Source organism: Humulus lupulus, chromosome 5, assembly GCF_963169125.1.
Source record: "Humulus lupulus chromosome 5, drHumLupu1.1, whole genome shotgun sequence".
NCBI lineage: Eukaryota > Viridiplantae > Streptophyta > Magnoliopsida > Rosales > Cannabaceae > Humulus > Humulus lupulus.
The window spans coordinates 5593533-5621512 of record NC_084797.1 but is presented as its reverse complement, the minus strand read 5'-3'; the positions used below and the strand labels follow the sequence as shown (position 1 = coordinate 5621512).

At 38.7% G+C, this 27980-nt stretch overlaps 3 protein-coding genes across 6 annotated transcripts; 1 reads left to right on the top strand and 2 right to left on the bottom strand.

Moving 5' to 3' along the window:
- LOC133834285 (beta-amyrin synthase-like) lies at positions 1–24781 on the top strand. The gene is made up of 15 exons (XM_062263846.1): positions 1–507; positions 1472–1657; positions 16627–16914; positions 17698–17776; positions 17923–18089; positions 19333–19521; positions 19716–19829; positions 19914–20153; positions 20632–20730; positions 20857–20913; positions 21034–21080; positions 21285–21606; positions 22679–22759; positions 23329–23412; positions 24473–24781. Exons 1-15 carry the CDS (start codon positions 307–309, stop codon positions 24587–24589), a joined length of 2271 nt encoding a protein of 756 aa, XP_062119830.1. The 5' UTR covers positions 1–306; the 3' UTR covers positions 24590–24781.
- On the bottom strand, positions 24521–27636 carry LOC133834288 (gluconokinase-like). Of its 4 annotated transcripts, none has more exons than XM_062263853.1 (8): positions 27149–27636; positions 26850–26955; positions 26665–26759; positions 26396–26547; positions 25901–25962; positions 25715–25757; positions 25292–25371; positions 24521–25207 (listed from the first exon to the last, which is right to left on the bottom strand). In XM_062263853.1, exons 5-8 carry the CDS (start codon positions 25923–25925, stop codon positions 24801–24803), a joined length of 555 nt encoding a protein of 184 aa, XP_062119837.1. In that variant the 5' UTR covers positions 25926–25962; positions 26396–26547; positions 26665–26759; positions 26850–26955; positions 27149–27636; the 3' UTR covers positions 24521–24800. The 4 variants fall into 4 exon arrangements, with proteins under 4 accessions (XP_062119837.1, XP_062119838.1, XP_062119836.1 ...); XM_062263854.1 differs by having other exon boundaries at positions 25901–25953; XM_062263852.1 differs by having other exon boundaries at positions 25901–26547.
- On the bottom strand, positions 26517–27965 carry LOC133778063 (pentatricopeptide repeat-containing protein At4g31850, chloroplastic-like). The gene is made up of 5 exons (XM_062217888.1): positions 27959–27965; positions 27208–27649; positions 26850–26862; positions 26665–26759; positions 26517–26547 (listed from the first exon to the last, which is right to left on the bottom strand). Exons 1-5 carry the CDS (start codon positions 27963–27965, stop codon positions 26517–26519), a joined length of 588 nt encoding a protein of 195 aa, XP_062073872.1.
- Positions 27966–27980: the final 15 nt, after the last annotated feature.

Sequence of the window (27980 nt, the reverse complement as noted above, 5' to 3'; positions counted from 1 at the left end):
ACCAAATATGTTATAGCTATTAGATCCAAAATCAAAGGCTAAAAAATAAGCCCTATAGTTACGGTTGAAATTGAAGCCCGCACAATAGAAATTTCCTAACTATATATGTCATGCATATATATTTCTGAGTTTCTTCCAACTTCTATAGGTCTTTCCCTTATAATTAAGCTCTTCTTCTCTTATAATACATCACAAACAATATTTGCGTATAGATATACATATATATATATATAGTAGTGATATATATATATATTAATTAAGCTTAGGGAATTATATTAATTAATATATATAACTAGTTAGAGAAGGATGTGGAAGATCAAGTATGGAAGGGGAGCAGAAGAGGCATACTTGTTCAGCACAAACAACTTCTTAGGAAGACAAACATTCGAGTTTGACCCCAACGCAGGCACTGCTGAAGAACAAGCCCAGATCGAAGATGCTCGACTCAATTTTTACACAAACCGCCACAAGGTTAAGCCCTGTAGCGATCACATTTGCCGACTCCAGGTAAACTTACTATTATATAAAAATATAAACTTAATTATATAATTTTTATTTTTATAAAAAATAGAGTTTGGATTTTGTTTCGTTTCAGGATGTACTTATTAAGTTTACATTTAATTAATGTAAAGTTGGAGTTAAGTTTTATGTACTTAGATTAATTAACACTAATTAGTCTAAAGTATATTAAATATGAACACATATATAAGTATATAAAATCATAATAGAATTTGTTCTTTCCTAAAAATACATACACATATCTATATTAAACTTTTATATAGATATAAAATATTATAAATGATGTATTAGTATATATATTCTTTAGTCCTAACTTCAATCCGTTCTGAACTACATTTTTTTAACAAGTATTATTATTATTATTATTTTTAGTAGCTGTCGTGATATTCAAAAAGAATATTATCACCATTAATAAGTGGACTGCCGTACAACCTTGGACTTCTTGCCACATATTGAAATTTATTGCCACAAATTTTGCCATGAAAAAGCATTTTTAATACAATTTGGTGGGTGGAATTTAATGGTTCATGTTTGGCCCACAAATGTTGAATCCATTATTATTATTATTATTATAAAATTAATGCATCATTCAAAACAGAACAGAATTACAACTGGTTAGGAAACTTCATTAACAATACAATATATTTATTATTAGAGAGTTGGTTATTAATTATTAAAAGTCTAAGTATATTGAGTAAATTCTGTAATATATTACAAAATGATATCTATCTAAAAATTTAATTGGTTATCTAAAATTTTCGAGTAACTATTTGAATAATTGTTAAAAATTATTTTGTAAAAAATTATCAAAATAAAACGAGCGAAAAATTATTTAAAAAAATAGTTCATTTTAGCAAGAAGCCCAACAATCACTACTATAATACTACCATTTATATAAATTACCATTATTAATTGATCATCTTATTACGCCAAGTATTTTATTTTGATTTAGATGCTAAGAGAAAGAAACTTTAGACAAACTATTCCCCAAGTGAAAGTCGAGAATGGTGACAAAATCAAATACGAAGTAGCCGATGCGGCCATGAGAAGATCCATCAACTTCTGGTCAATTCTTCAGTCACCACATGGTCATTGGCCTGCTCAAAATTCTGGCATTATGTACTTCATCCCTCCACTAGTAAGTTTAATTATCAATATTCTAAAATACTAATAAATTAAAAAGTATATATCATTTGAAGCATAATCTTCTCCATAATTTTACTGAAAATATATATGAATATAGTATTTTAAATTTAACAAAAAATTAAAAATTTATTGAAATTTATCATATATATTTTATTATATATATATATATGGAACGACTATCATGCATCCTTTTTTTTCAATACCGGTGTATCTTTTTTCTATTTCAGCATCTGGATAGATATAATCCCAAATTTTTTATATGACGGTGTACATTGTAGGTATTTAGAATATCTTGCAAATTTTCAAGAAATTCTGAATAGTTTACGAAGTCGAAAAAAGAGTTCAAACTGTCAAATTTTACACGCGTACACAAAAAAATAGGCATGCGTGCGCCCTAAATATCCGCACACACTTTGGCAAGCTAGAGAAGGGCCTAAATCGATCTGTCACGTGTCAACCATCCACACGGAGCTGTTTGTTACGGTCCCCTATCTAACAAGCTCGAGCTGGTGGATCGTTTAGCTGCTCCTTGGGGCCATTGCGTCGGCATAATAGAAGCCACGAGCTAGCGCCGCATTAAGCTCGTGATGCATCAGAGGTCTGACACCCCCAAATCCTTGTAAAGTCAACCACGCAATATAAACGTGCATATATCAGACATCACATGTCTGTTCTATTCCTGAATTTTCGGATACGCAGTATAAACATGCGTGTTCGGACATTCCGCACCTGAATTGGGCCATGCGGCCCATTGCCCATTCTTACCTATTGATTAGACCACACTTCACTGTAAGGTTTAGGAATTAATCATCGGTGTCACGTTAATGACATGATGGATGATTAGATCACGGGATGACCCCAATACCTACTCAGAGATCAATCTCCTATAAATAATGAAACCCTGGGTAGTGCGAGGGGTTGGCTTCTTCTTGTAAAACAAGTATTTTGTAAGAAATAGAAAAGAGATATCCATAATATCAACTGGTGGACTAGGGGGATTTTAACCTCCGAACCACTTAAAAAAGGAGTGACCATCTTTTCCTTGCAATTAGCTTCCACATTCTAGATTACTACTATTTTTACATTACAGTTCATCAATCTGCACTAATCCATCCTATTTATCCGTATAATTATCTGTTGGCGAAAAACCGCGTCAACAGTTTGGTGCTTTCATTGAGAGTGTTTAGATTAGTGCTATCACAAAAACTTGATCATGGTGGTTACTCGGTCGAGGCATGGTAACGAGGCGGATCAACATGATGGGCAGGAGGCCCACCATGCTGCCATATCCAACGAACCAAACCTAGAGGTCAAGCAACGATCGGGAAAGCAGCCGATGGGCCAGGACGACGCCGAAAGTTTGGCGTCCTGACCGCCAAATTCGAACTCGGGTTACCTGACGGCGATAGAAATGGAGAACATAGAGTTGAGGAGTCAGCTATCCAGAGAAATTAAGCAAATCGAGGAAGTCTTGGCCGAACTACCCTTCTTGCAACCGACATTAACGTCGGAAAGAGGCAAAGCGGGACTCGCAAGTCCCGCAGGGATAGTCGGCCCAGACCCAGTCGGTCGGTTAGAACCTCAACCCCGAGTTCTACGCCCATGTCGCACCATAACCAGGAAGCTATGTTTGAGGAGTTTCCCAGGGCCAATCAGCAAGTTAGTCGATCAGTCAAAACCTCAACTCCTAGTTCGGCTCCACCATCGAACGCACCTAGAAGGGCTCGTGGCAGCTCGCGGAGGAGGTCTGGGGAAAGCTCACGCAGAAAATCTGCTCCAACCAGTCCTCCCGAGCCGCGGTCAAACCGCCGGGCGTAGGAAGCTGGAGGCGGTAGAGTAGAACGACTGCGAGCTAGTTTGATCTGGCAGGATGGGACTAGGATCGCTTCACCAGTTAGGCATCCCCCTTCGCTAATAAGATACCCATCTCCTCCTCGTCCTGCTCGAGATATTCCGGTGCATGTGAGCAGCAGAAAGAATCCTCCTCCCGCCGTTCCTACTCATCACCCACGAGCACGCGGGAATATCCCGGATCCTCACCATCGGCAGCAGGCTCCAAGCTTTTCCAATGGGAGCTATTGGACCGAGAGCCACCGAAGTGGCAGATTCGGTGGAGACCTGCGCAATCGTCTAAGTTCGGCGCAAAGCCCTCGGGCCGCCTCAAGAACCGACCTTCGAGATCGCCTCAACTCGCAGAGGGGGGATCCGACCAGAAATGAAAGTCATACTCGCCGAGAGGATGGTCCTTCCGAAGTACGTGACAGAGGGAATGTCCCGCAAAAACAAACTCAAGCTTGGAAGGACAATAACCCGCCTAACGCGTACAATGGAGCAGGAGCTGTTAAACAGCCCCAGAACAACCAAGGGATCAAGGACCAGACCCTAGAAATGTTAGCTCAGATGAAGGAGCTAATGAAGAAACTCTTGTCAGAAAAGGGCAAGGACAAGTATGACTCGAGAGACGAGCTTGAGCTTTTTGCCCCCAACATAGCAGCCACGACGTACCCGTCGGGTTTTCGGATACCCCATCTATCCAAATTCGATGGGGACGGGGACCCGTTGGATCACTTGGGTATGTTAAATACCCCGATGATGGCCCATAATATCGGCCTCGAGCTGAGATGCTTGATATTCCCTTCGACCTTGATCGAGCTAGCTAGGCAGTGGTTCAAGCAGTGTAAAATACAGTCGATTAGCTCGTGGAAGAATTTCTCTGCCGATTTCAAGAGGGCGTTCCGAGCCTCTCAAGCGGCTCGCGTCAAAGTGGACACCCTGGCGATAGTGAAGCAACAGCCCGGGGAACCCGTAAAAGCTTACCTGAGCAGGTTCGCAAACGTTGCGACCCGAGCTAGGGACGCAGACGATAGTTCCAAGCTCATGGCTATGAGGACTGGAATCCTTGTTGGGGGTGGGCTGTGGAAAGAAATCCAAAGGAGAGGTGTCAGCACCGTGGATGAATTCTTGAACAAGGCCCAAGAATGGATAAACTTGGAAGAGGCGCGAGCATCGGTCGCGAGAACCAGCCAAACCCTTTATCAGCCCGTTGGAGCGGAAATGGATGTCGTGAAAATGACTCAAACCGTTGCCCAGAATAACCATGGGGGTGGAGGCAAGAGAAAGGGGAGCGACGAGGGCGGCCAACACGGGCCAAAGAAGAACAAGCCTGCGGAAAAGTTCAAGCCAGTCTACGCGGTTTATACCGAGCTCACAAGCTCTAGGGAGCACATTTTCCTAGCAAATTCTGCCCGCCTTCCCTGGAAAAAGCCAGAGCCTTTGAAAAATCAGAAGGCCAAGAGAGATCCTTCCAAATTCTGTTGATTCCACAACGACATCGGTCACAACACTGACGATTGTTTGCATTTGAATGACGAGATTGAGACACTCATCAGAGCCGGACCTTTGGCTCAGTATGCACAGAATCGATTCCCTACCAGTCAGCAAGTCCCGGAAGCTCCGATAAATCAGCACGGGGCCCGGGTAAATCAGGACACCCCTCCTCCTATAATAGGAGGAGAGATAACCACCATCTCCGGAGGCCCTCATCTGGCCGACACGAGCAGAGGTGCCCAGAAGAGGTACGTCAATGAGCTGAAGTCTCATAACAGAGTTGAATTTATCCCGGAGCAGCATCTACCCAAACAACAACGATTGGAGAGGCAACCAATCAGTTTTACCGAAGAGGAATCTAGTCATGTCCAGTTCCCACATAACGATCCTCTAGTCATAACTGCCCAGCTCGCCAACCAGAGAGTTAGGAGTATGCTAGTTGATAATGGGAGTTCGGTGAACCTGCTGTTCCGGTCCACGCTAGAGAAAATGGGGTTGTCTGTAGCCGAGCTGAAGGCCAGCTCCATGATGTTGTATGGGTTTTCCGGAGAAGGGTCAGTATCGATAGGAATGATCGAGTTAGTAATAACCTTGGGAGAGGGACCCCAAACTGTCTCAAAACTCCTCGAGTTCGTGGTTATCGACTGTCCCACTACGTACAATGCAATTTTGGGCTGGCCTACGTTGATGGCATTTGAAGCCATAACTTCTATACGCCACCTCGCAGTCAAATTCCCCTCCTCTACAGGGGTATGTACGGTTCGAGGTGATCAGCTCGCCGCCAGGGAATGTTATAGCATTTCCATGAAGGGAAAATCACAACCCAGGCAGCAGACGATGACCATTTAGGGCAGAAGCGAGGAATCTCAGGAAGTAAGATCTATTCCTGGGATAGAAAAACCTCAGGAAGCTGATGGAGTAGGTATCACCATGAGTGATGATATCGACCCAAGGATAGGCGAAGATAGATTCGAGCTCCAGGCCATTGAAGAGGTGAACATCGATCCTAGAGACCCTTCGAGGGTGGTTAGGCTCGGGAAAAACCTTTGTAATGAGAGAAAGGCGGAGCTGCTGAGATTTCTACAAGAAAATCTAGACGTGTTCGCCTGGTCTCATGAAGACATGATAGGAATCAACCCAAGCGTCATCATGCATACCCTTAACTTGGACAAAAACATGCCTGCGAAGTCCCAGAAACAGAGGTGCCTGGACACGACCCGAGTTGAGGCCCTAGAAGAGGAAGTAGCTCGACTTTTAAAATGAAGCTTTATTCGCGAAGCAAAATACCCGATCTGGGTCGCCAATCCTATTTTGGTCCCAAAGCCCAACGGGAAGTGGTGGACCTGCATCGACTTTTCTGATCTGAATAAAGCATGCCCCAAAGATTGCTTCCCTTTGTCGAGAATTGACCAACTGGCGGATTCCACTGCGGGGCACGAGCTCATGTCCTTCATCGATGCATACTCGGGTTATAACCAGATCGCTATGAACCTTGCGGACCAGGAACACACTAGCTTCATGACCCCAACCAACGTTTATTGTTACAAGGTCATGCCCTTCGGGCTGAAGAATGCGGGAGCTACATATTAGAGATTGGTCAACATAATTTTCGCTAATCAGATCGGGAAAAACATGGAAGTGTATGTTGACGACATGTTGGTCAAGTTAAAAACAGTCGATAACCATGTTCCCGGCCTGAAGGAATGTTTTGAGATCTTAACGAAATATGGTATGAGGCTGAATCCCAAAAATGTACCTTCGGGGTTGCGTCAGGAAAATTTCTGGGTTTCATAGTCAACACCCAAGAAATAGAGGTGAACCCCGATAAAATCAGATCACCACTTGAAATGCCATCACCCTGGTCGCGAAAAGACGTCCAAAGTCTGACAGGAAGGGTGGCAGCCCTTAATCAGTTCATTTCAAAATCAACCGACAAGTGTTTGCCATTCTATAACCTGCTCCAGGGAAATAAAAAGTTCAAGTGGACCGATGAGTGCGAGCGTGCCTTCCTCGACCTAAAAGCACATTTAGCTGAGCCACCCATGTTGTCTAAACCAACAGCAGGAGAGCCTTTTTTTCTTTACCTAGCTATCACGAAAGATGTGGCTAGCGCCATGTTGGTCCGGGAAGAGGATCAGTCTTAGAAGTCGGTCTATTACATTAGCAAAAGGCTCCTCGAAGCCGAATCTTGATATTCGTTGATGGAAAAAATGGCATTCTGCCTTATCACGACCTCCAGAAAGCTCAGGCCATATTTCCAATCCCATTCAATCCACGTCATAACCGATCAACCTTTAAGGTAGGTATTGCAGAAATCTGAGGCATCGGGACGTCTTTTGAAGTGGGCCATCGTGCTCAACCAATTCGAGATACTATACGTACCGCGAACTGCAATCAAAAGCCAAACTCTGGCTGATTTCATGGCAGAGTGCATTGGATTCCAAGAGGAACCGATGCAGGCCTTGTGGAAAGTCTTTGTGGACGGTTCGTCTAATGAGAATGGGTTCGGAGCTGGAATCATTTTGATATCCCTAGAGGGACATTGTTTCCACTCTGCGTTACGGTTCAAATTCGAAGCATCCAACAACGAGGCCGAATATGAAGCTTTGTTAGCTGGGCTAAGGGTGGCCCGGGAGCTGAAGGCCAGGGCCATCTAGTGCTATAGCGATTCCCAACTCGTGGTTAACCAGGTATCGGGAGAATACCAGGCGCGGGGAACCAAGATGGCGGCCTACTCAGCCAAGGTAAAGAAGGAGCTGTCCGCATTTGAGTACAGCTTAGTCGAACAAATCCCTCGGGAGCAGAACGCCAATGCCGATGCCTTAGCAAAGCTCGCCACCTCCAGGGAGGCTGAAACCTTGGGTTTGATACCGGTGGAATTCTTGGAAAGGCCAAGCGTAGATGAGACTGCGAGGGAGGTCGAGATGATCGATGCCAGGCCAACCTGGATGACTCCCATAATCGAATACCTTACAACAGGAAAATTACCTGAAGAGCGAAGCGACGCGAGGAGAATGCTTTATCAGGCTCCGAAGTATACAATCATAGACGGGACGTTGTACCGACGTGGCCTTTCTTTGCCTCTTCTGCGATGTGTTCTACTAGATGAGGCCAAGACTATTCTACATGAGGTGCATGAAGGCTTTTGTGGGGATCACGCTGGGGGGCAAAGCCTGACCTTGAAGATATTGAGGCAAGGATATTATTGGCCCAGTCTATCAAAGGACTCAATTTCTCACGTCCAAAAGTGTGACAAGTGCCAGCAGTTCGCCACGATCGCCCAAGCTCCGCCAGTCGAGCTGAAGATGATCTCGTCCCCGTGGCCGTTTGCGGTCTGGAGGATTGCCTTAGTTGGTGCCCTACCCACGGGAAAAGGAGGAGTTCGCTATGCGGTAGTAGCTATTGAATACTTCACGTAGTGGGCAGAAGCAGAGCCCCTGGCGACAATAACGTCGAAAAGATTCCTCGATTTTGTTGTTAAGAATATTGTCTGCTGGTTTGGGCTACCAAAGAAGATCGTGTCGGATAACGGAACCCAGTTCGATAGCGATCTCTTCACCGAATTCTATGAAAGATACGGCATAATTAAAAAGTTTTTCCTCCGTGGCTTATCCCCAGGCTAATGGGCAGGTCGAGGCTATGAATAAGACGCTCAAAGAGAGCCTTAAGAAGAGGCTGGATGAAGGTAAGGGAATTTGGCCTAAACATCTCCCATAGGTGCCATGGCATACCAGACCTCACACCGAACTTCGACGGAGCATACTCCTTTCTCCCTGACCTTCGGAAGTGAAGTTGTCCTTCCTGTCGAAACAAAGATAGCCTCGCACAGAGTCCGGGTGTTCAACCAAGAACAAAACGATAAATTGCTTAATGCGTCCCTCGACCTAATTGATGAAAAATGAGAATATTCACAGTTGCAACTCGTGCATTATCAACAAAAATCACTCGCTATTTCAACTCAAGGGTCAAGAGGCACGCCTTTAACTTAGGCGACCTGGTGCTCCGAAGGCTCTTTTTAGCCGGTAAGGATCCCAAGGACGGAGTTTCGGGACCAAACTAGGAAGGACCTTATCAAATAATAGAGGTTGTGAAGGAAGGAACCTTTAAGTTAGCTCGGCTTAATGGAGAAACAGTCCCACAGACATGGAACGTTGTGCACCTGAAGAAATATTATCAATAGTTGTGATTTTGTAAGGCTTAAACTATAAAAGCCACCCTGTTTTATTAAAAAATGAGAAGTAAATTTATTGTATCGTTGTATGTTTCTGTATGCATATAGGCTTAAAAGAGCGTGTTCAAAGTAACCGAGAAAGATCTCTTTCTGCTTACTTGGGGGGCGTATATCTTGAATGCAACCAGGTCCTAAAACTTAGAAGTTGGTTAAATTGATTAACCAGTGTTTTTTCTAAAAGGCATGAGGTGTCGATAAAATTAACGCTAACTAAGTTTTTAAATTAATCTCCTGGACACAACCAGGTCCTAAAACTTAGAAGTTGGTTAAATTGATCAACCAGTGTTTTTTCTAAAAAGCACGAGGTGTCAATAAAACTAACGTGAAAAATTAATATCCTGGACACAACCAGGTCCTAAAACTTAGAAGTTGGTTAAATTGATTAACCAGTGTTTTTTCTAAAAAGCACGAGGTGTCGATAAAACTAGCGCGAACTAAGTTTTCAAATTAATATCCTGGACAAAACCAGGTCCTAAAACTTAGAAGTTGGTTAAATTGATTAACCAATGTTTTTTCTAAAAACCACGAGGTGTCGATAAAACTAATGCGAACTAAGTTTTTAAATTAATATTCTGGACACAACCAGGTCCTAAAACTTAGAAGTTGGTTAAATTGATTAACTGGTTTTTTTCTAAAAAGCACGAGGTATCGATAAAACTAACGCGAACTAAGTTTTTAAAATTAATATCCTAGACACAACCAGGTCCTCAAACTTAGAAGTTGGTTAAATTGATTGACCAGTGTTTTTTTTTCTAAAAGGCACAAGGTATCGATAAAACTAACGCGAACTAAGTTTTTAAAATTAAATATCCTGGACACAACCAGGTCCTAAAACTTAGAAGTTGGTTAAAATTGACTATCAATACTTTGCAATCTCAAAGAAAAACAGTCAATAAACTAACATGAACTAAGTTTTTACCAAACACATAAAAAATAATAATAAATAAAGTAGATTGAAATAAAATTCGGGGTAACTAAAATCAATTGTCTCGAGGAGAAAAAACCTCGTGGTAGATAATTGCAGAGGTAAATAAAAATGAAAAATACAAAAATTCTATGCCCCCCTAGGTCGCTCCGAAGAGGTTACCCCCTCGGTTTCTTGCTCGCCGGCAGCGGAAGTCTCCCCGGTCTCAGAAGGCGGCTCCTGTTGAAGACGGGCCTTGAACTTCTCGAGGAATGGCTCCCACACCTCGGGGGCCAGAAAAGAGAAGTCGCCGTCCTAGTTGAAGGCCCAGCAATGATAGAGCATGGCCTCCATGGAGGAGATGGAGGACGCCCTCTCTGCCACGGTGGCGGCCTTGGCCTCCAGCTGCTTAGCCTTGGCCTCCTCGAGCTCGGCCTTCGCAGCGGCCAAGGCGGCCTTCGCAGCGGCCAAGGCTGCCTTCGCAGCCTTTTCAACTTCTTTGGCAGTCGTCAAGGAGACCTTGGCACTCTGCTCTTGTTGTTGAACAGATGCGAGAGCGATATGGGCAGTCTGGAGCTCGCCCATGAGCTCGTCAGTCCTGGCCCTGGTCCGAGCTATGCTGAGGTGTAGAGCTAAAGCCGCCTGCAAAGACAAAGTGTAAGACACGTGCTGGGAAGAAAGCAAAGAAATTTAACTAAGTAAACTTACTGTGAGGTTCATCCCCAGCGTGGACTCTATGACATTCTCGGGGCTCCTCGCCTCGATCTCCCTTAAGTCCCTCGGGTTGGCCTTGTAATAATGCTCCACCGTATATCTCGCGGTCTCGTGGACCGTCCCTCGGAAGGTCTCTGGGATTTTCTCCAGGTCCTGGGCATTAACCGGGATGCGCACGATGGGAGCGGGGACTGGCGGAGTTCCAGCTGGTGCCTCTTGTTCCCGAGTAGGGGCTGAAGGTCGCAGGGGAGGAGAAGGCACATTCTCTGTGGCTGCGGGGATCTGACTCCTCCCCTTGGCGCGGGACTTGGAGGTTGTCCCGGAGGCAGGATTCTTCTTGGCCAGCCGAGGTCTCTTGACCAACAGCCCGGATGGTCCGGAGGGAGGGTTCCCCCGTGGAAGATGGATCGCAGGGCGCTGTCTCTGGGTTGTGACATCTCCTCACCTGAAACAAAAAGAAAGGAACGTTAGTATACATGTAAGGTTATTTTATTACAAGAGAAATCTAAAGGTGTATTGAAAAAGTCCTACCCTCCGAGCTAGAGGAGGAATCTATTGCCACGACCTCCGGCCTCAGAACTTCTATAGGGGAATCTAAGTTTATTACTTCACGAATCAGAGAGGGCTCTGGGTCCGGGTCTACCTCAGGACTGGACTCCTCTACGTATTGTCTAAGCCCTGGAGCGACTACACCCTCCAGAAGGGAGGGCCACGACCTAAGGTTGGTCCCGTACTCCTCAAAGAAGGCCGACCTGAAGGACAAGGTGTTGTCTACTACTACGGTGCCCCTAGGACGGCCCATATCATGGCGTAACACTAGTTGGTCTACATACTGAAGTAGGGTTATGTTAAGGTCCGGGTCATCTTGATGACGATGTACGAGCTGGTTTGGGTTAAACCTAACAAGCCTAAGGTCTGCAGCAGCCCTGCCTAGGTCCCTAAACGGGTATGGGTTACCTTGGCCGGAGGGGCTGGCTGCTGCCCCCGACTGAACCCGATCCACATCGAGGCCTCGAGCAGCACCTCATCTTCTTCGTCCTGCTCATCGCCATCACCGTCTGCGGCATCCCCCTCGGGAATAGGCACCAGCTCGCAAGCTACTGGGTAGTTAGCCCGCGTCCTCCTCAAGGCCAGAGTCTGGCCCGCAGAAATTAACTTACACACCAACATCGTCTCATCAGACACAAGCTGGCGATAGTCTTTCTCACTAGACGGAAGCTCCCGCCAAAGTATCGTATTGACCCCCAAGGGTCACTGATTTGGCTGTCCTCGCAAAAATGGGTGCACAATGATGTTCAAGTCAGTACACGCGAAAAGGAATAAAATAACATGATGATTTTACGAGCTGAGAATAGAGAGAACTTACGAGGACGGTTGAAATAATGATGTTCGCAGTTGTGAAACCCGTTCGACATAAAGAGTTGGTCTTTGAAATCGTTGGGATGGCTGGGCAGTTCGATGACTGGAGGAGAATTCGGGAAGCGGGTCAGGTAGTAAAACCCGTCGCCTCGTCCCCGTTGATCTGGGCTAGCCTTGAGGCAGAAGAAATAAAGGATGTTCGCAGGGGTGGGGACCTCCCACATCTGTTGCAGGAAAATATACCTCAACTTGGCCAGCAGATGGTATAAGTTCGGGGGGAGTTGAAATAGCGCCAGCTTCACATAGTTGAGGAAGTCGACAAAGTATTGATCGAGGGGGAGGAAGGCCCGGCCCTCAGGTGCTCATCGCTCCAAGCCGCGAATTCCTCCTCAAGTGGCGCACAGCTCCTTTCCCCCTCAAAGGGAGGTCGGGCAATAAGAGCGCCAGTCCCAATCTCGATGTTATGGGACAGCATAATCTTATTGACCCTCTCTTGGGTCGTGATCTCACTACTACAAAAAAGACTTTTTAGGACTAGCATTGCGAGTCCTAAAAAATTTTTTAGGACTCGCGGGACGCGAGTCCTCTATTTGAGAGCCTTAAAAACTCAGGTTTTTAGGACTCGCGTTGCGAGTCCTAAAAAATTTTTACTACTACAAAAAAAAATTTTTTAGGACTCACAATGTGTGTCCTAAAAAATTTATTTAAATACCTTTTAATTAATTATATAATTTTATTTAATAAATCAAAATTTGGGTAAAATGCCCAAAATTTTTTTTAAATCTCATTATTGCTGAATAAATAATAAATATATACTTATATATTTAAAATAAATAAATTACAAAAAATATTAGAATTATTATTATTATTAGTTGAACAAAAACAAAATCAAACATTACCAATAATATTACATGATTTTACACCATCATCCGAATAACATATATGCAAAAACCAATAATATTAATGATTATATATAATCAACATATCAGCCAGCCACCACCTAAAATCCATATACAACAACTAAAATCCAAACAAATACAACCAGCCAGCCACCGCCTCTAGGAGCGAGCCCCTCCGCGAGCCCCTCCGAGCCACCGCCTGTGTGAGCGAGCCCCTCCGCGAGCCACAGCCTCTGTGAGCGAGCCCCTCCGCGCCACCGCCACTGTGAGCGAGCCCCTCCGAGCCACCGCCTCTGTGAGCGACCCCTCCGCGCCAGCACCTCTGTGAGCGAGCCCCTCCGAGCCACCACCTCCGCAAGCAATCTCGTCGACGGCGTTGCAGCGAGCCCCTCCGCGAGCCACCGTCCAGCGAGCCCCACCGCCTCATCTGCTTGAGCAAGCCATGGAGAAGAGGGTTGGGAGGAGGAGGCTATCGGCTGGGGAGAAGAGGTTGGGAGGAGGAGGCTGAAACGTTTAGGGTTAGGGACTTAGTGATTGATCAATTTTTTTTTAAATGTATATTCAGACCCAAATAAATAAAATTAAATTTTCTTTTTTTTTTTAAAAAAAATAAAAATAAAAGAAATCTGTTTTTTTTTTTAATTTAGTTATTAAAATAAAATTTTAATTTATTCATTTATTTATCATTTTTTACTTAAAAGTTTTTAGGACACCCAAAGTGAGTCCTTAAAATTTACCACTAATATTATACTTAAATTTAATTTTTTTTAGGACATGCATTAGTTTTTAGGACTCGCGTTGCAAGTCCTAAAAGAAATTCTTTAAGGACTCTCAACGCGAGTCCTAAAAAGTCCAGAAGATTGGAGGGAATTTGTGATTTTTTAAAATTTAAATTTTTAGGAGACATATAAGGTTTTAGGACTCGCAATGCGAGTCCTAAAAAGTCCAGGTGGTGTTTTTTTTAAATCCAAAATCAAACTTTTTTAGGACTCGCAACGCGAGTCCTAAAAGATATTCTTTAAGGACTCGCAACGCGAGTCCTTAAAAGTCCAGGAGGTGTTTTTTTAAAATCCAAAATCAAACTTTTTTAGGACTCGCAACGCGAGTCCTAAAAAGTCCAGGAGGTGTTTTTTTAAAACCCAAAATCAAACTTTTTTAGGACACACAGAGATTTTAGAACTCGCAACGCGAGTCCTAAAAGATATTATTTAAGGACTCGCAACGCGAGTCCTAAAAAGTCCAGAAGTTGTTTTTAGGACTCGCATATATGTGAGTGTCCTAAAAAAGTGTCCTAAAAACCCTTTTTTGTAGTAGTGTCTTTGAGGCTATCCTCTCCACCTCAAAGAAAGCGTCAGGTCCCACCTCGACCTCCTTCTCCACCGTGGGACCAAACTGGGGGATGGGAGACTCCACCTCGATCTCTTTCCCTTTGCTGGACTGCTAGGACGATGAGCCAGCCGTGCTTTTCTTGGGCACGTTCTTCCTGGGTCCCATCTGGTCGCCTAGCGAACAAGAACGAGGAAAAACTTAATAGGCGACCTAAAAAGTAAGAAAGGAAAAATAGCGCGAGAATAAGTGATTTTCATACACGGGATAAGATAAACTCAGCCCGCGGTGTGTGAAGCCACACGTTGCCATAGTCACACGCCCATGTTTCCAACGAATCCCTGATCTCCAGGGATCTTTGTGTCAGGAGGGGCAGATTATTGCTTGCCTTGGAGAGGAAATTTTTAGACTAAAACCACCTAGGAAGCGTGATCCCTAAGCTACCCGGTTTTGCACCCTAAAAACCTCTCACCTTCCATATTCCGAATAGGCATTTCCTAAATTTACCCAGAAAATTGCCCAGAAAGTTACCCAGAAGTCACCTAGTTATGAACACCACATTCCTAGATATGTTTTTAAATATAATCAATATGCCTAGAATCGAAACCTATGCGCCAAAAACCAGTCAAAAACAACCTATTGTTCACGACTGAGAAATAGATTTTCCTAACAAAGAAACGGGAAAATCGAAACATACAAACGGACAGGGAACTTACAGTGTATTTTCAGAGTGAAAGTTGCAAAAAGCGTAGGAGTAGGAGTCCTGGTGGAATCCTTAAAGGTGGACTTCTGAGAGACCCTCGTGGCGAGAACGTGGGGATTTCTGGGATTATGACCGGAAGAAGAAGAACTTCTGAAACTCAAAAGAGAGAAAATGAGGAAAAAATTTCAAACGAAGAGTGACAAGTACTGAAGATTGCCAACCTTATATATATGTAAGAGGCATAAGGAAACGAGGACCGTCCGATCAAATTAATGCGAGACACGAGGGTCATAACTCGAGAGACGAAACGACGGCAAAAAGGTGGCTAGGTCATTTAATGTAATTCTCAGAATCCGAACAGTCGCCAACCACGGCGCTCCACGTGTCCGGTACCCGTGTACGCCCTAAATATCCGCACACACTTTGGCGAGCTAGAGAAGGGCCTAAATCGATCAGCCACGTGTCAACCGTCCACCCGGAGCTGTTTGTTACGGTCCCCTATCTAACCAGCCCGAGCTGGTGGATCGTTTAGCTGCTCCTTAGGGCCATCGCGTCGGCATAATAGAAGCCACGAGCTAGCGCTGCATTAAGCTCGTGATGCATCAGAGGTCTGACACCCCCGAATCCTTGTAAAGTCAACCACGCAATATAAACGTGCATATATCAGACATCACATGTTTGTTCTATTCCTGAATTTTCGGATACGCATTGCCCATCCTTACCTATTGATTAGACCACACTTTATTGTAAGGTTTAGGAATTAATCATCGGTGTCATGTTAATGACATGATGGATGATTAGATCACGGGATGACCCCAATACCTACTCAGAGATCAATCTCCTATAAATACCGAAACCCTGGGTAGTGCGAGGGGTTGGCTTCTTCTTGTAAAACAAGTATTTTGTAAGAAATAGAAAAGAGATATTAATAATATCGACTGGTGGACTAGGGGGATTTTAACCTCCGAACCACCTAAAAAAGGAGTGACCATCTTTTTCTTGCAATTAGCTTCCACATTCTAGATTACTATTATTTTCATGTTACGGTTTATCAATCTGCACTAATCCATCCTATTTATCCGTATAATTATCTATTGGCGAAAAAACGCGTCAACACGTGCAACATACAGTTTAGACCCTGTTTCGGTACCATAATTTATTCATAATTTCTTGAAAATTTGTAGGATGTTCTAGATAACTATAATGTACACCATTATATAAATTTTTTTTTGGATTATAACTATTCAGGTGCTGAAATAGAAAAAGGATGCACCGATGTTGCAAAAAAAAAAAAAAGATGCGTTGTAATCGCTCCCTATATATATATATATATATGGTTTTTAATTCACTCATATTATTGTGGCTAATTAGATTTATTAAAAAAATATAAGTAATATTTAAAAAAAATTATATTTTTATGATACTTTAATTATGATGTCATGAATTGTTCCATCAATGACTAGAAATTAATATTACTTATTATATTTTGCATATATAGGTATTTTGCATGTATATTACAGGTCATTTGGACACAGTACTCAATGAACATCATAAGAAAGAAATGTTATGGTATATGTATTGTCATCAAAATGAAGATGGTGGATGGGGATTGCACATTGAGGGTCCAAGCATGATGATGTGCACAGTTATGAACTATGTGGCCATGCGTCTTCTTGGAGAAGGGTCAAATGGTGGCCTTGATAATGCATGCACCAGAGCTCGAAAATGGATTCTTGACCATGGTGGAGCAACTGGATCTGCCTCTTGGGGAAAGATATGGATGTCTGTAAGTTCTTCTAAATGATTACTTCAATTATAAAACGATAATATATAGGATAATTATTTGGTGCATACCTTTTTAGTGCATATTTTTGTGTTTCCCGACTCCTGAATAGTTTTTGGCGCGATTTTTTTATAACCGTGTATATTGTATTTATTTAGAGCATCTTGTAAATTTTCAGGAAATTCTGAATTATTTACATTGCCGAAACTATGTTCAAATATACTATTTTCTATGAGCGTGCAACAATCTATTTGAATCTTATTTTTGATATTGTAAATTATTCAGAATTTTTTGAGAATTTGTAAGATATTTTAAATAACTACAATATATGCAATCCTAAGAAAATCACGCCAAAAACTGTTCAAAAAACTGGAAACACAACATGTATGTGCACACCTTTTTAGAACTATCCTCTATATATATATATATATATATATGCAAAGTTAACGTATACTAGTATATAAGTAATTGCAGAGAATAATATGAATATTGTAAATAATGGCACAAACTTTGTAATTTATCAATTTCCATATTTATATATTACAAAGAAAAGTTCATCCCAAACTTAAACAGACAAAACGAAACAATTCTATGCAATATATAATGCTATATATCTAAAGATAAATACAAATCACTTAAAAAGATAAGTGCAAATAAATTATAAAATCTATTTAAGAAAATTACATGTCTTATTAATTTGATGATAACTCCTAATTTTTCTATCTTTTTCTTATCTCTATACTATATATATATATTAAATGGCTGCTATATTTTATGATTTTGTAGATACTTGGTGTGTATGATTGGGAAGGATGCAATCCAATGCCACCAGAGTTTTGGTTCAACCCATTCATTCTTCATCCTTGTAATGTTCATCTGCTATATATCTCATGTCTTATGACTTATATATATATATATATGTATATATATGTCTCTTGATTAAATATATAGTTCATTAATGAGTAATATACACATTATATATGTGATAATCTTAATTTTGTGACAATACAGCGAAGATGTTATGCTATACTCGGTTGACTTATTTGCCAATGTCATATTTTTATGGGAGAAAGTACGTTGGCCCAATCACACCTTTGATTCAAGCACTAAGAGAAGAAATCTACAATGAGCCTTACAAACAAATCAGGTGGAGCAAAATGCGACATCTTTGTGTCGAGGTGATCAAGCTTATTATTTCCACTTTATTACATTTGATATATCTTGAATGATGTGATTTTCAACTCCTAATGTGAATGTGAGTTTCACGTGATAATAATAATAATATAATGGTAGTGAACTCATGACATTGCTCTGCATTGCTATTATATATCTTACCTATTATATAAATTTGTATTTAACAGATTTTGGTACGAATTAACAAATTTTGGTACGATTCAACAGTTGGTTATTAACACTTTAACAGAAATTTAGTCAAATAATGCAACTGTTGAGAAATATACAACCATTATCATATGACACAACCATTAGCATTTACAGCCATGATAAAAATTATTATCTCATCAAACCTCCTCTCTCATCATTATAAACTCGGATTGCATTTACAATACCGTTTGGCAAACTTCTCCATGATGCGATTGATCTTTTGTGCCTTTCCAGGCAACTTGAACTCGCGCAGGAAAAACCTTATTGCTTCACCGAAATCTATCCCTTTAAAATTAAAGGAATCCACATAGGCATGCATAACTTTCAGAGGAAATTCATCTCTCTCACCCAAATAGTCACCGATCATTGTTTCATTCAAGCCATTAGTGTTCTTCAGAAACAAAGCCACATCCTCTGCTGAGCTACCAATTTTTTTTTTTACATTTATCAAGAACTCAATCCCCCTGAAGGCTATAATTGAAAAAACCCAACTTTTCTTTTTCTATGTGTGTGTTTATATATATATATTTATTTATATATATATAAGCGTATAACATGGCACCAAATGGAGTCATCGTGTTCTATATTTTGCTTCACCGAAATATAACGTGCATTGCACGTATTTTATACCTAGTATTTATGTATACATATATAAGTGGAAAATTATTAGTTAGTGATTGTTATTACTATTTTTAATATTTTTGGTACATGATTAAGTTGCATAGTTTTTTTTTTTTTGCTACTTACAAATAATCTTCCATAAATTTTTCAATTTTTTTTGAATAATTTAAGATATCAAAATCAAAATTCAAATAGCATATTACAAGTGCATATAAATATCAAAACAATCATGCAATAAGTTGTTTGAATAACAATTTCAACATTCATAATTATTTAGAATTTCCTAAAAATTTATGAAATTTTTTGTGTAACTGCATTATATATTGTCCACTTATAATACTAAAGGTAGATGTATGTAACAATTACTACTACTTTATATATATAAATTGAATCTCTAATGAAATTTCACAATCACAGACTGATAACTACTATCGCCATAGTAGGCTACAACATCTATTATGGGATAGTGTCCACTACATTACTGAGACTTTTATTGGTCATTGGCCTTTAAGAAAGATAAGAGAGAAATCACTTCAGAAAGTAATGGAGCACATTCATTACGAAGATGAGAATAGCCGATATATCACAATTGGATGTGTTGAGAAGGTGACTCTACATATGTTTATATAGATATATATATATAGGATGCACCGATGTTGAAAAAAATAGAATGCGTTTGTTGTCGCTTTCTATATATTTATATATATATATGTCTGTTTCTCTTTATTATAAGCTAACTTTATATATGTTGAACCTAACTTTATATATGTTGAACCTGCTATATAAATATATACATGCAGCCATTAATGATGCTGGCTTGTTGGGTAGAGGATCCAAATGGAGAATATTTCAAAAAACACATTCCCAGAATTGCAGATTATTTATGGGTTGCAGAAGATGGAATCACTATGCAGGTCAGTAATTCAACATCGATGAACTTGAAAGTATTTGGTTCTATATAAAATATTTGTTTACGATAGCTATATGTAAGTGTACAGAGTTTTGGTAGTCAAGCTTGGGATTGTTGTCTCTCTGTGCAAGCTCTATTGGCAGCAAATATTAGCGAGGAAATTGGAGATGTACTAAAGAAAGCACATGAGTTCTTGAAGCAGTCACAGGTGAGGGATGATCCCCCTAACCGTTCAAAGTATTTTCGACATATTTCCAAAGGAGGATGGACTTTTTCTGATCGAGATCATGGATGGCAAGTTTCGGATTGCACTGCAGAAGGTCTCAAGGTATATACTTATCCTATATATATTTATATATAAATACAGGAGACTTCACTTTAAGCTCAATTGGTGGTGGTCTTTAGTATTCTCGACCCGTGAACAGTTTTCAGCATCCTGCAAATTTTCAGAAAATTCTGAATAGTTTACAGTACCGAAAACTAAGTTCAAACATGTTGCTTTCCACGTGCATAAAAAAAATTAGTCATGCGTGTAACATGTTTGAACTTAGTTTTTGATACTGTAAATTATTCAGATTTTTCTGAAAATTTGCAAGATGATTTAAATAGCTACAATATACACGGTTATAAAAAAAATCGCGCCGAAAACTGTTCACGGATCGAAAATATTAATAGCCCTACCAGCGAGCTTAAAGAATTATCCTATAAATATATATATATATATATTTATATCAGGCTGAGACTTTAATTATTAGACAAAACCCTTGATTTAAATTAATTTCTTCTTTTTGATGTTCTTTTGTTAGTGTTGCCTATTATTGTCAATGATGTCCCCTAACATTGTGGGAAAGCCTATGAAAGTAGAACACATGTACGATTCTGTCAATATCATTCTTTCACTACAGGTGAGAAAATATATCCATGATAGGACCATATATACACTTATATAAATAACTTAAATTTTATATTTATTAATCAATTACACATGATATTAACACAATTTAATACCCATTACTATATCTCTAAAACAGAGTGGAAATGGTGGTCTATCAGCTTGGGAACCGGCAGGAGGTCCAAAAATATTGGAAGTAATAAAAAGAAAAGAACTCTATATCTATCCCCCTTATCTTGTAATTGTACACATTAATTTTTGTTTCATTATTGTTAATATTGGAAGCAATGCATTAATTATTTCCCTCCTTTTATAGTGGCTTAATCCGGTGGAGTTCATGGAGGATCTTATCGTTGAATATGAGTAAGTAAACTTAAGAGTGTTGCTATTTGCACATTAAGGTCTCCGACACCACATGAGGTGATACCCCATAATTGCACCTAGTTATATGTCACTTCCTTGTGGTGTTTGACACCAATAATGTCCTTGGCAGTTCTCTAAACTTAAGCACCATTTTGTTCCTTTATTGATTAGGTCATCATCGAGTATATTTAATGGTAATTGCAGGTGTGTAGAGTGCACCTCTTCCTCCATACAAGCATTAAATCTATTTAGGGAGTTATATCCAAACCATAGAAAAAGGGATATTGACAATTTCATTACCAAAGCTTTGAACTACATTGAAGAGACACAAATGGCTGATGGTTCTTGGTATGGAGTTTGGGGAATTTGCTTCTTATATGGTACGTGGTTTGCCATTAGAGCATTGGAGGCTGGTGGAAAGCACTGCTATAATTCTCAAGCTGTTCGTCGAGCGGTTGATTTTTTACTCAACACACAAAGAGAAGACGGTGGTTGGGCAGAAAGTTACACTTCTTGCACTAATAAGGTACCAATATTTTTAATTAGTACTGTATATTTGTTTTATATTGTTCTTCGATGTTGTAAATACACAGCACATAACTCAAAACAAGGAATATTCAAACTCAAACGATAATACTAAAATTAACAAATAAATAACAAGTAAAAGGAAAGAGACAACTAGAATTTATACTGATTCAGCTAACAATGTATTAGTCTAATCCAGTTCCTCCATGAATGGGGTTCACTATGACAAGTTCTCTGTTACAACCTGTGATCAACAAAGTTCTCAGCTATATACAAGTCATCAATGGTGAACAAAGTTCTAAGCACATGCACACACACAAACTCCAAGATACAAATTAACACCACAAATTCCACATTTGGGATCTCGATAAACCGATGAGTGAAAAGAACTAAGGACTCACATGCATTCAATAACTATTTATTCATATGAGCAAGTTCAAAATGTTTTTCTTGATATCTGTATCTCTCCTCCTTCAATGATATCTCAAATAAAATATATTGGAGTATGGTGTCTCACATATAATAAGTGTAAGAATATTGAGTCATCGATAAGAATAGGAATAACTCTATTAATCGCCAATTAATTTTTTAGATGTGTCAGGTTACTAATTAATTTTTAGATAGAGTCTCATGATTTGATAAACTAAGTGTGCACCATGTTTAAGAATTGGGGAATAGTGACAATAGCATTTTCAATAAGAGTAAGAAAGAATTTATGGCCAAAATGAGAAGGGATATGATGAGGTCCCCAAATATCACAATGCACAATTTCTTTAGTTATTTCGCCATAGGAAAAACATAGCAATTAAGTAGTGTTTTTGTGTAAATTATTTGAAGTATTACAAAGCGAAATATGACAGATATTCCTAATACCTTTAGAAAAATGAATAAAAAAGACCATTCCCATGGACAATATATTAGTTAATTTTATGAAGAAAAAAAATTCATATATTAACTTTCATTGAATTCCTATATGTATTCCCAGTCACATTATTCTCATTTTAATATCTCTATTCTCAATCACATTTTTATTCCTATATATGTTTTCACTATATATACTCTAACTCATACAGGTATATACTCCCTTAGAAGGAGACCACTCTCATTTGGTGCACACTTCTTTAGCATTGATGAGTTTGATCCATGCTAGACAGGTTTGTGATTGATTATATATATATATATATATTTTTTTTTTTTTGAAATATTGGTGTATTTTTTTCTTATTTTCGGATCTGGGTAGATATAATCCAAAAAAAATTATATGACGATGTACATTATAGCTATCTAGAACATCCTATCCTATGAATTTTCAAGAAATTCTAAATATTTTATGGTACCGAAAACATAGTATAAACTATCTGTTGCACGTGTGCCTATTTTTTTGTGTACGCATGTAAAATTTGACAGTTTAAACCATGTTTTCAGCTTTGTAAACTATTCATAATTTCTCAAAAATTTGCAAGATATACTAAATACTTATAATGTACACCGTCATATAAAAAAATTTGAATTATATCTATTCAGATACCAAAAATAAAAAAAAAATGATGCATTTGCAAAAAAAAAAATATATTGTAATCATTTCTTGTGTGTGTATACATATATATATATAAGTAGCTTTTACAAGAGTAAGATTTTTTTTCATAAATTTATATTACCAATTATATCTCATGTTTTCTCGATTCTTGAGTTTTTTTTAATTATATAAATAATTTTATAATAGGCTGAGAGAGACCCAACTCCTATTCATCGTGCTGCAAAATTGTTGATTAATTCTCAATTAGAAGACGGTGATTTTCCCCAACAGGTAATGATAATTATTCTTAATTATAACATCTATTATACAACAAAAGAAAAAAAAATAGTTAAAGATTCAAGAAAATGATTGATGATTGTACCCTGATTTTGTAGGTATAAGTTGAAAATTACTCACTTTTTAAGACTAGTTAACCAAAATTAGCTCATAAATATATTTAGTTTAATATTACCCAAATTGATAACCATATTTCCTATGGTAACCTTACTCAAAAACCCTACACACCTTCACGTAGATCTCTGCCATTAATTTTTCTCTCTCTGAAATTAAAAGGATTTGGGTTGGTAAATAGAAGATGATGGGTCAGTAGAAGAATTGAGTGGGAGAAAGATTAATAAAATAATATAATGGGTAGATTTAATGAAATATTAGGTATAAAAGTAAGAGTATTAGAAAGTAGGTAGAAATTAAAATCTCCCTCTAAAACTGAGTACTCCATCTAATTTCATTGATTATTTTTGTAGGGATCTAATAAAAAATATGATATTGTCATAAATATTACATATAAAATGGTATTCTTAAAAATTTAGGAATCTTTTGTATAGAAAAAAAAATGTGAAAATTACACCTAGTACCCAATTTAAGTTAACCTCTTTAATTTTTACTCATTTTTTAAAACTCTTTGATTAATATCCTAATTATTAATGACTCTACCCATTATACAGTAGTCAAGTGGAACTGACAATGGAATATTATTTAAAGAGAGAAGTAAATGATACGACAGAGGCAAATATTGAGATTTTTACATTAGACTTTTAGTAGTGTTTTAAGGGTAATATGAGAAATGTGCTTAAAAAAGTGGGTAATATTCAACTAAATATTATTAGTAACTATTTTTAGTTAACTAATTCTAAAACTGAGTATTTTTCAAATTATCCCAAAAAAAATTAGTCCTTTTAAGTTGGGAGCCTTAGGCGTGGCTTACTAGCCTTGACGTTGTTGCTAGGCCATATATTAAATCTAAATATATGATCATATAGAAAATTTGATTCACTATTTATTAGGTTAATCTATGCTAAAAAATTATTGCTGGTTTGATGCAAATTTACAGGAACTTATGGGTGTTTACATGAAGACTTGCATGTTGCATTACGCGGCGTATAGGAATATCTTTCCAATTTGGGCTATTGCAGAGTATCGTAATTTAGTTTTGTTGCCTTCTAAATGAAGAACAAAATAAACTCAACAACTCTAATAAATACTTGCTCATAAGATATTGGACCCAAGTATTATTGTTTAAATATGAAAATCAAGATATATATGATGCAGAAAATACTACCACAATGGTCAATATGTAATGGTAAGATTCCTTGCACTGTTGAACAATCCATATCAATACCAAACACAGTTATTTCTCCAAGTTAAAGAAATTAATCTCTTCATAATATGAGTGTTTGAATGGTATCTACAATAATTTGAGGGGTGAGAGTGGCATCTACCTTTGATATACTCTCAAAATCATCAATCTGAAGCAACTCCAACTGTGATTTTAAAAGGGTAGAGGGCATGAAATGCTTTCCTTGGGCAGCTCTCTTCTCTAACCGTGCCGCAAGCACCTCAGCCGTAGCATCCAACAGAACAAACTTGACAGTGCTGCTGACATAGCTTTGTGGCACATAGTTCGGATCAGCCGATCTAAGAATCTCCCTATATTGCTTTTGCAGCGCCGAACAACCGAGAATTACGCTTTTCTTATCTTCTAAACATTGTCTTAAGACATTTCGAAGTGTTTCAAGCCATGGGACTCTATCTTCTTCTGAAAGAGGGATCCCATTCTTCATCTTTTCTGATATTTGAAGAAAAACACAAACTTTTGGAAGCTATACAAAAACATGGATAATGATGTATGAATTTGTTTAAGTAAATTTACCTTTGTTTGAATTGGGATGGAAATCATCTGCATCAATGAAGATGAAATTTGTCTTCTTTGCCAGCATCTCGCCTATTGTACTACATAACCACACAAACCAGCAATGTATAAATATATATATATATATAATATATGCTTACAATAAAAAATATTCACCAGAAAAATTTATATACAGAGTAGTGTTGTATTGGTTTTTACTCTGTTCTGAAAAATTATACTGCTTCACCACAATTTATATGTATATATATATATATAAATTAAAGATATAATATAGCTAATTCAACAATAATTGTAAAGACGTATTTCTTAAAAATTATGATAAATGCGCATAAACAAAGCTAAAGATGTGAGAAATTCAGTAATTTCTGAACTTTTTTTATTTGGTTAAGAACAAGAAGTGAGAAGGTTTAGAACGAGGCTTACGATTTTCCGGCTCCACTGACTCCCATAAGAACTATAGCAATTTCTGTTCCAGAGAGAGAGAGAGAGAGAATTAATCAAGAGAGAAAACTCAGATTAGACCTCCTGGGTCTGAAAGTTTCGTTCTTTTATTTTTATAAATACATATATAATTAAAAGAAAAAAGAAGAAGCAAAGATGAGAAGAGACCTTGGAAATGGGATGGTGAAGCCATAAATGGTCAAAACTAAGCCCCGCCGCCTCTGTTTCAACTCCAATTTCATATGTGATGATGGGCACCCAATAAATAAATAGGTCAATCAAACTCACTTTAATATTATCCACATAATATAATATAACTAATATACTATATAATACAGTTGTGCACAGCACATTTCTCTACTAAGTAAATAATGTAACAAAGAAAGGGATGCATATCAGAGCCATGTTTATTTCTTCAAGCTTTAAAACTGAAAATTTGAGGAAGCCTAGCCAAAGTTGAAATTTTTAAGTACAAGAAAATAAAAATAACAACTCTTGCATCCACTATTTCTTTTTTCCACTTCCTGCAAGGGATGCATCTTTGCAGTACAATAATAGAGAGAGAGATCTCATAACAAGCAGCTTGATTAGCAATCATTTATCTTCATTCTGTATAATGTTCAAACCAACAATAACAACAATGGCTTAGTTAAGAAAATATACCACAAATAATGGCCATAGCTGCTATAATCCTTGATGTAATAACCAAGAGGAAAAAGTATAAAAACACCCTTGGGAAATAGGCAAATAGATTCTCAACTGTACAGCAATGGGCAAACCGTGTCTACTCGCCAACCACCATTAAAGGCAATCCCCTGAGGAACAAACACAACCACAAAATGGCAGCAGAAAACACAAGAAATATTCATTGTCCAATGACAGATGCATACCAGGCAATGAGCTGTGCAAAGAAAAATTAGTGTTTAGCTTACCAGCCACCATGTCTTGAGAAATAGTCATTGTCCAATGACATAGCCACAACTCTCTCAGATAAACTCAGCAGACGGAAGACTTCCAACTCTTGGATCTGTAGCCGGAAGACCAATTATGAAGATTGAATACACTGGAATATCTCATATATTATAGGCAAGAAAGACCAAATAGCAAACAAGTTTACCTCTCCATTGACTCTGCATAAATTGAGCTGTAGTTTATCCACCAAAAAGTTCATTTACCTCTGCATCAGTTATGCGAGCAACGAAAGGACACCTCAAGGGAAAAAACTTCAAAATGAAAAAGAAGAGATATTGTGGTCAGCTTATGTTCCCTCAAAACAGAGAGTTTATATTAGAGATATTATAAAATATGAGATTAGCCTCAGTTTATTATAATGTATTGTAATACAATGCAATAAAAATAACAGAGCTATGTTTAGTTCCTCAAGTTTTCAACTGAAATATTGGGAAAGCCCATTACCTTTTCTAAGATGGTCTTATGAAAAAATACTGGGAGTTTGATTAGAAAGTTGTACAAACGTTCCCACATTCGGGCCGCAGCCAACAACTATCATTTTCTTGTAAACTGCAAAAGCATGATCTGTATTCCCTGACGTGATGTAGGCTCGAATGAGAGCATTGTAGGTGAAAACATCAGCTTCAAAACCCTTAAGCTGTAGTTCTTCATACAAACAAACTGCTTGCTCCACCATTCCCGCAATCCCAAGACTGAGTATTAGTGAGTTGTATGTGTAACGATCAGGACAAATTCCTCTGCTCAGCATTTCATTGTAGAGTGATAAAGCTTCTTCTACCCTCAGTGATCTTCCAAGTGCATTAATCAAAAGTTTATAACAAACTATATTAAGACTAAGACCACTCTGCTTTAGTTCCTCAAAGTAACACAGAGCATCATCAACTTTTCCTAAAAGATAGAGAGAATCCACAAGAATGGTGTAAGTCTTAAGGTCTGGCCTTATTCCTGTTGGGAAAAAATTACGCGAATTTTCTTATGAATCAGATTAGTGAGAATAAAAATAATAGCGGAAATAACACACACGCAAAAATGTCTAAATCTGCTGCAATTCTTTTACTGAAATTGAGAAACAAAAAATACACAAAGTGTTTACAACACTTCTCACAACCCACACCCCAATTATACCCAAGAATTTTTTCTCACAAAAATTCTCTCAAAAGCTTTTCTCTCTCTAAGCTTTTCTTCTTTTTGTTTTGGGATATTTGAGAATGAATACATAAAACTAATTTATAGGTTTTTCTAAACCATATAAACCACACATTTTTTTAGTCGTCCT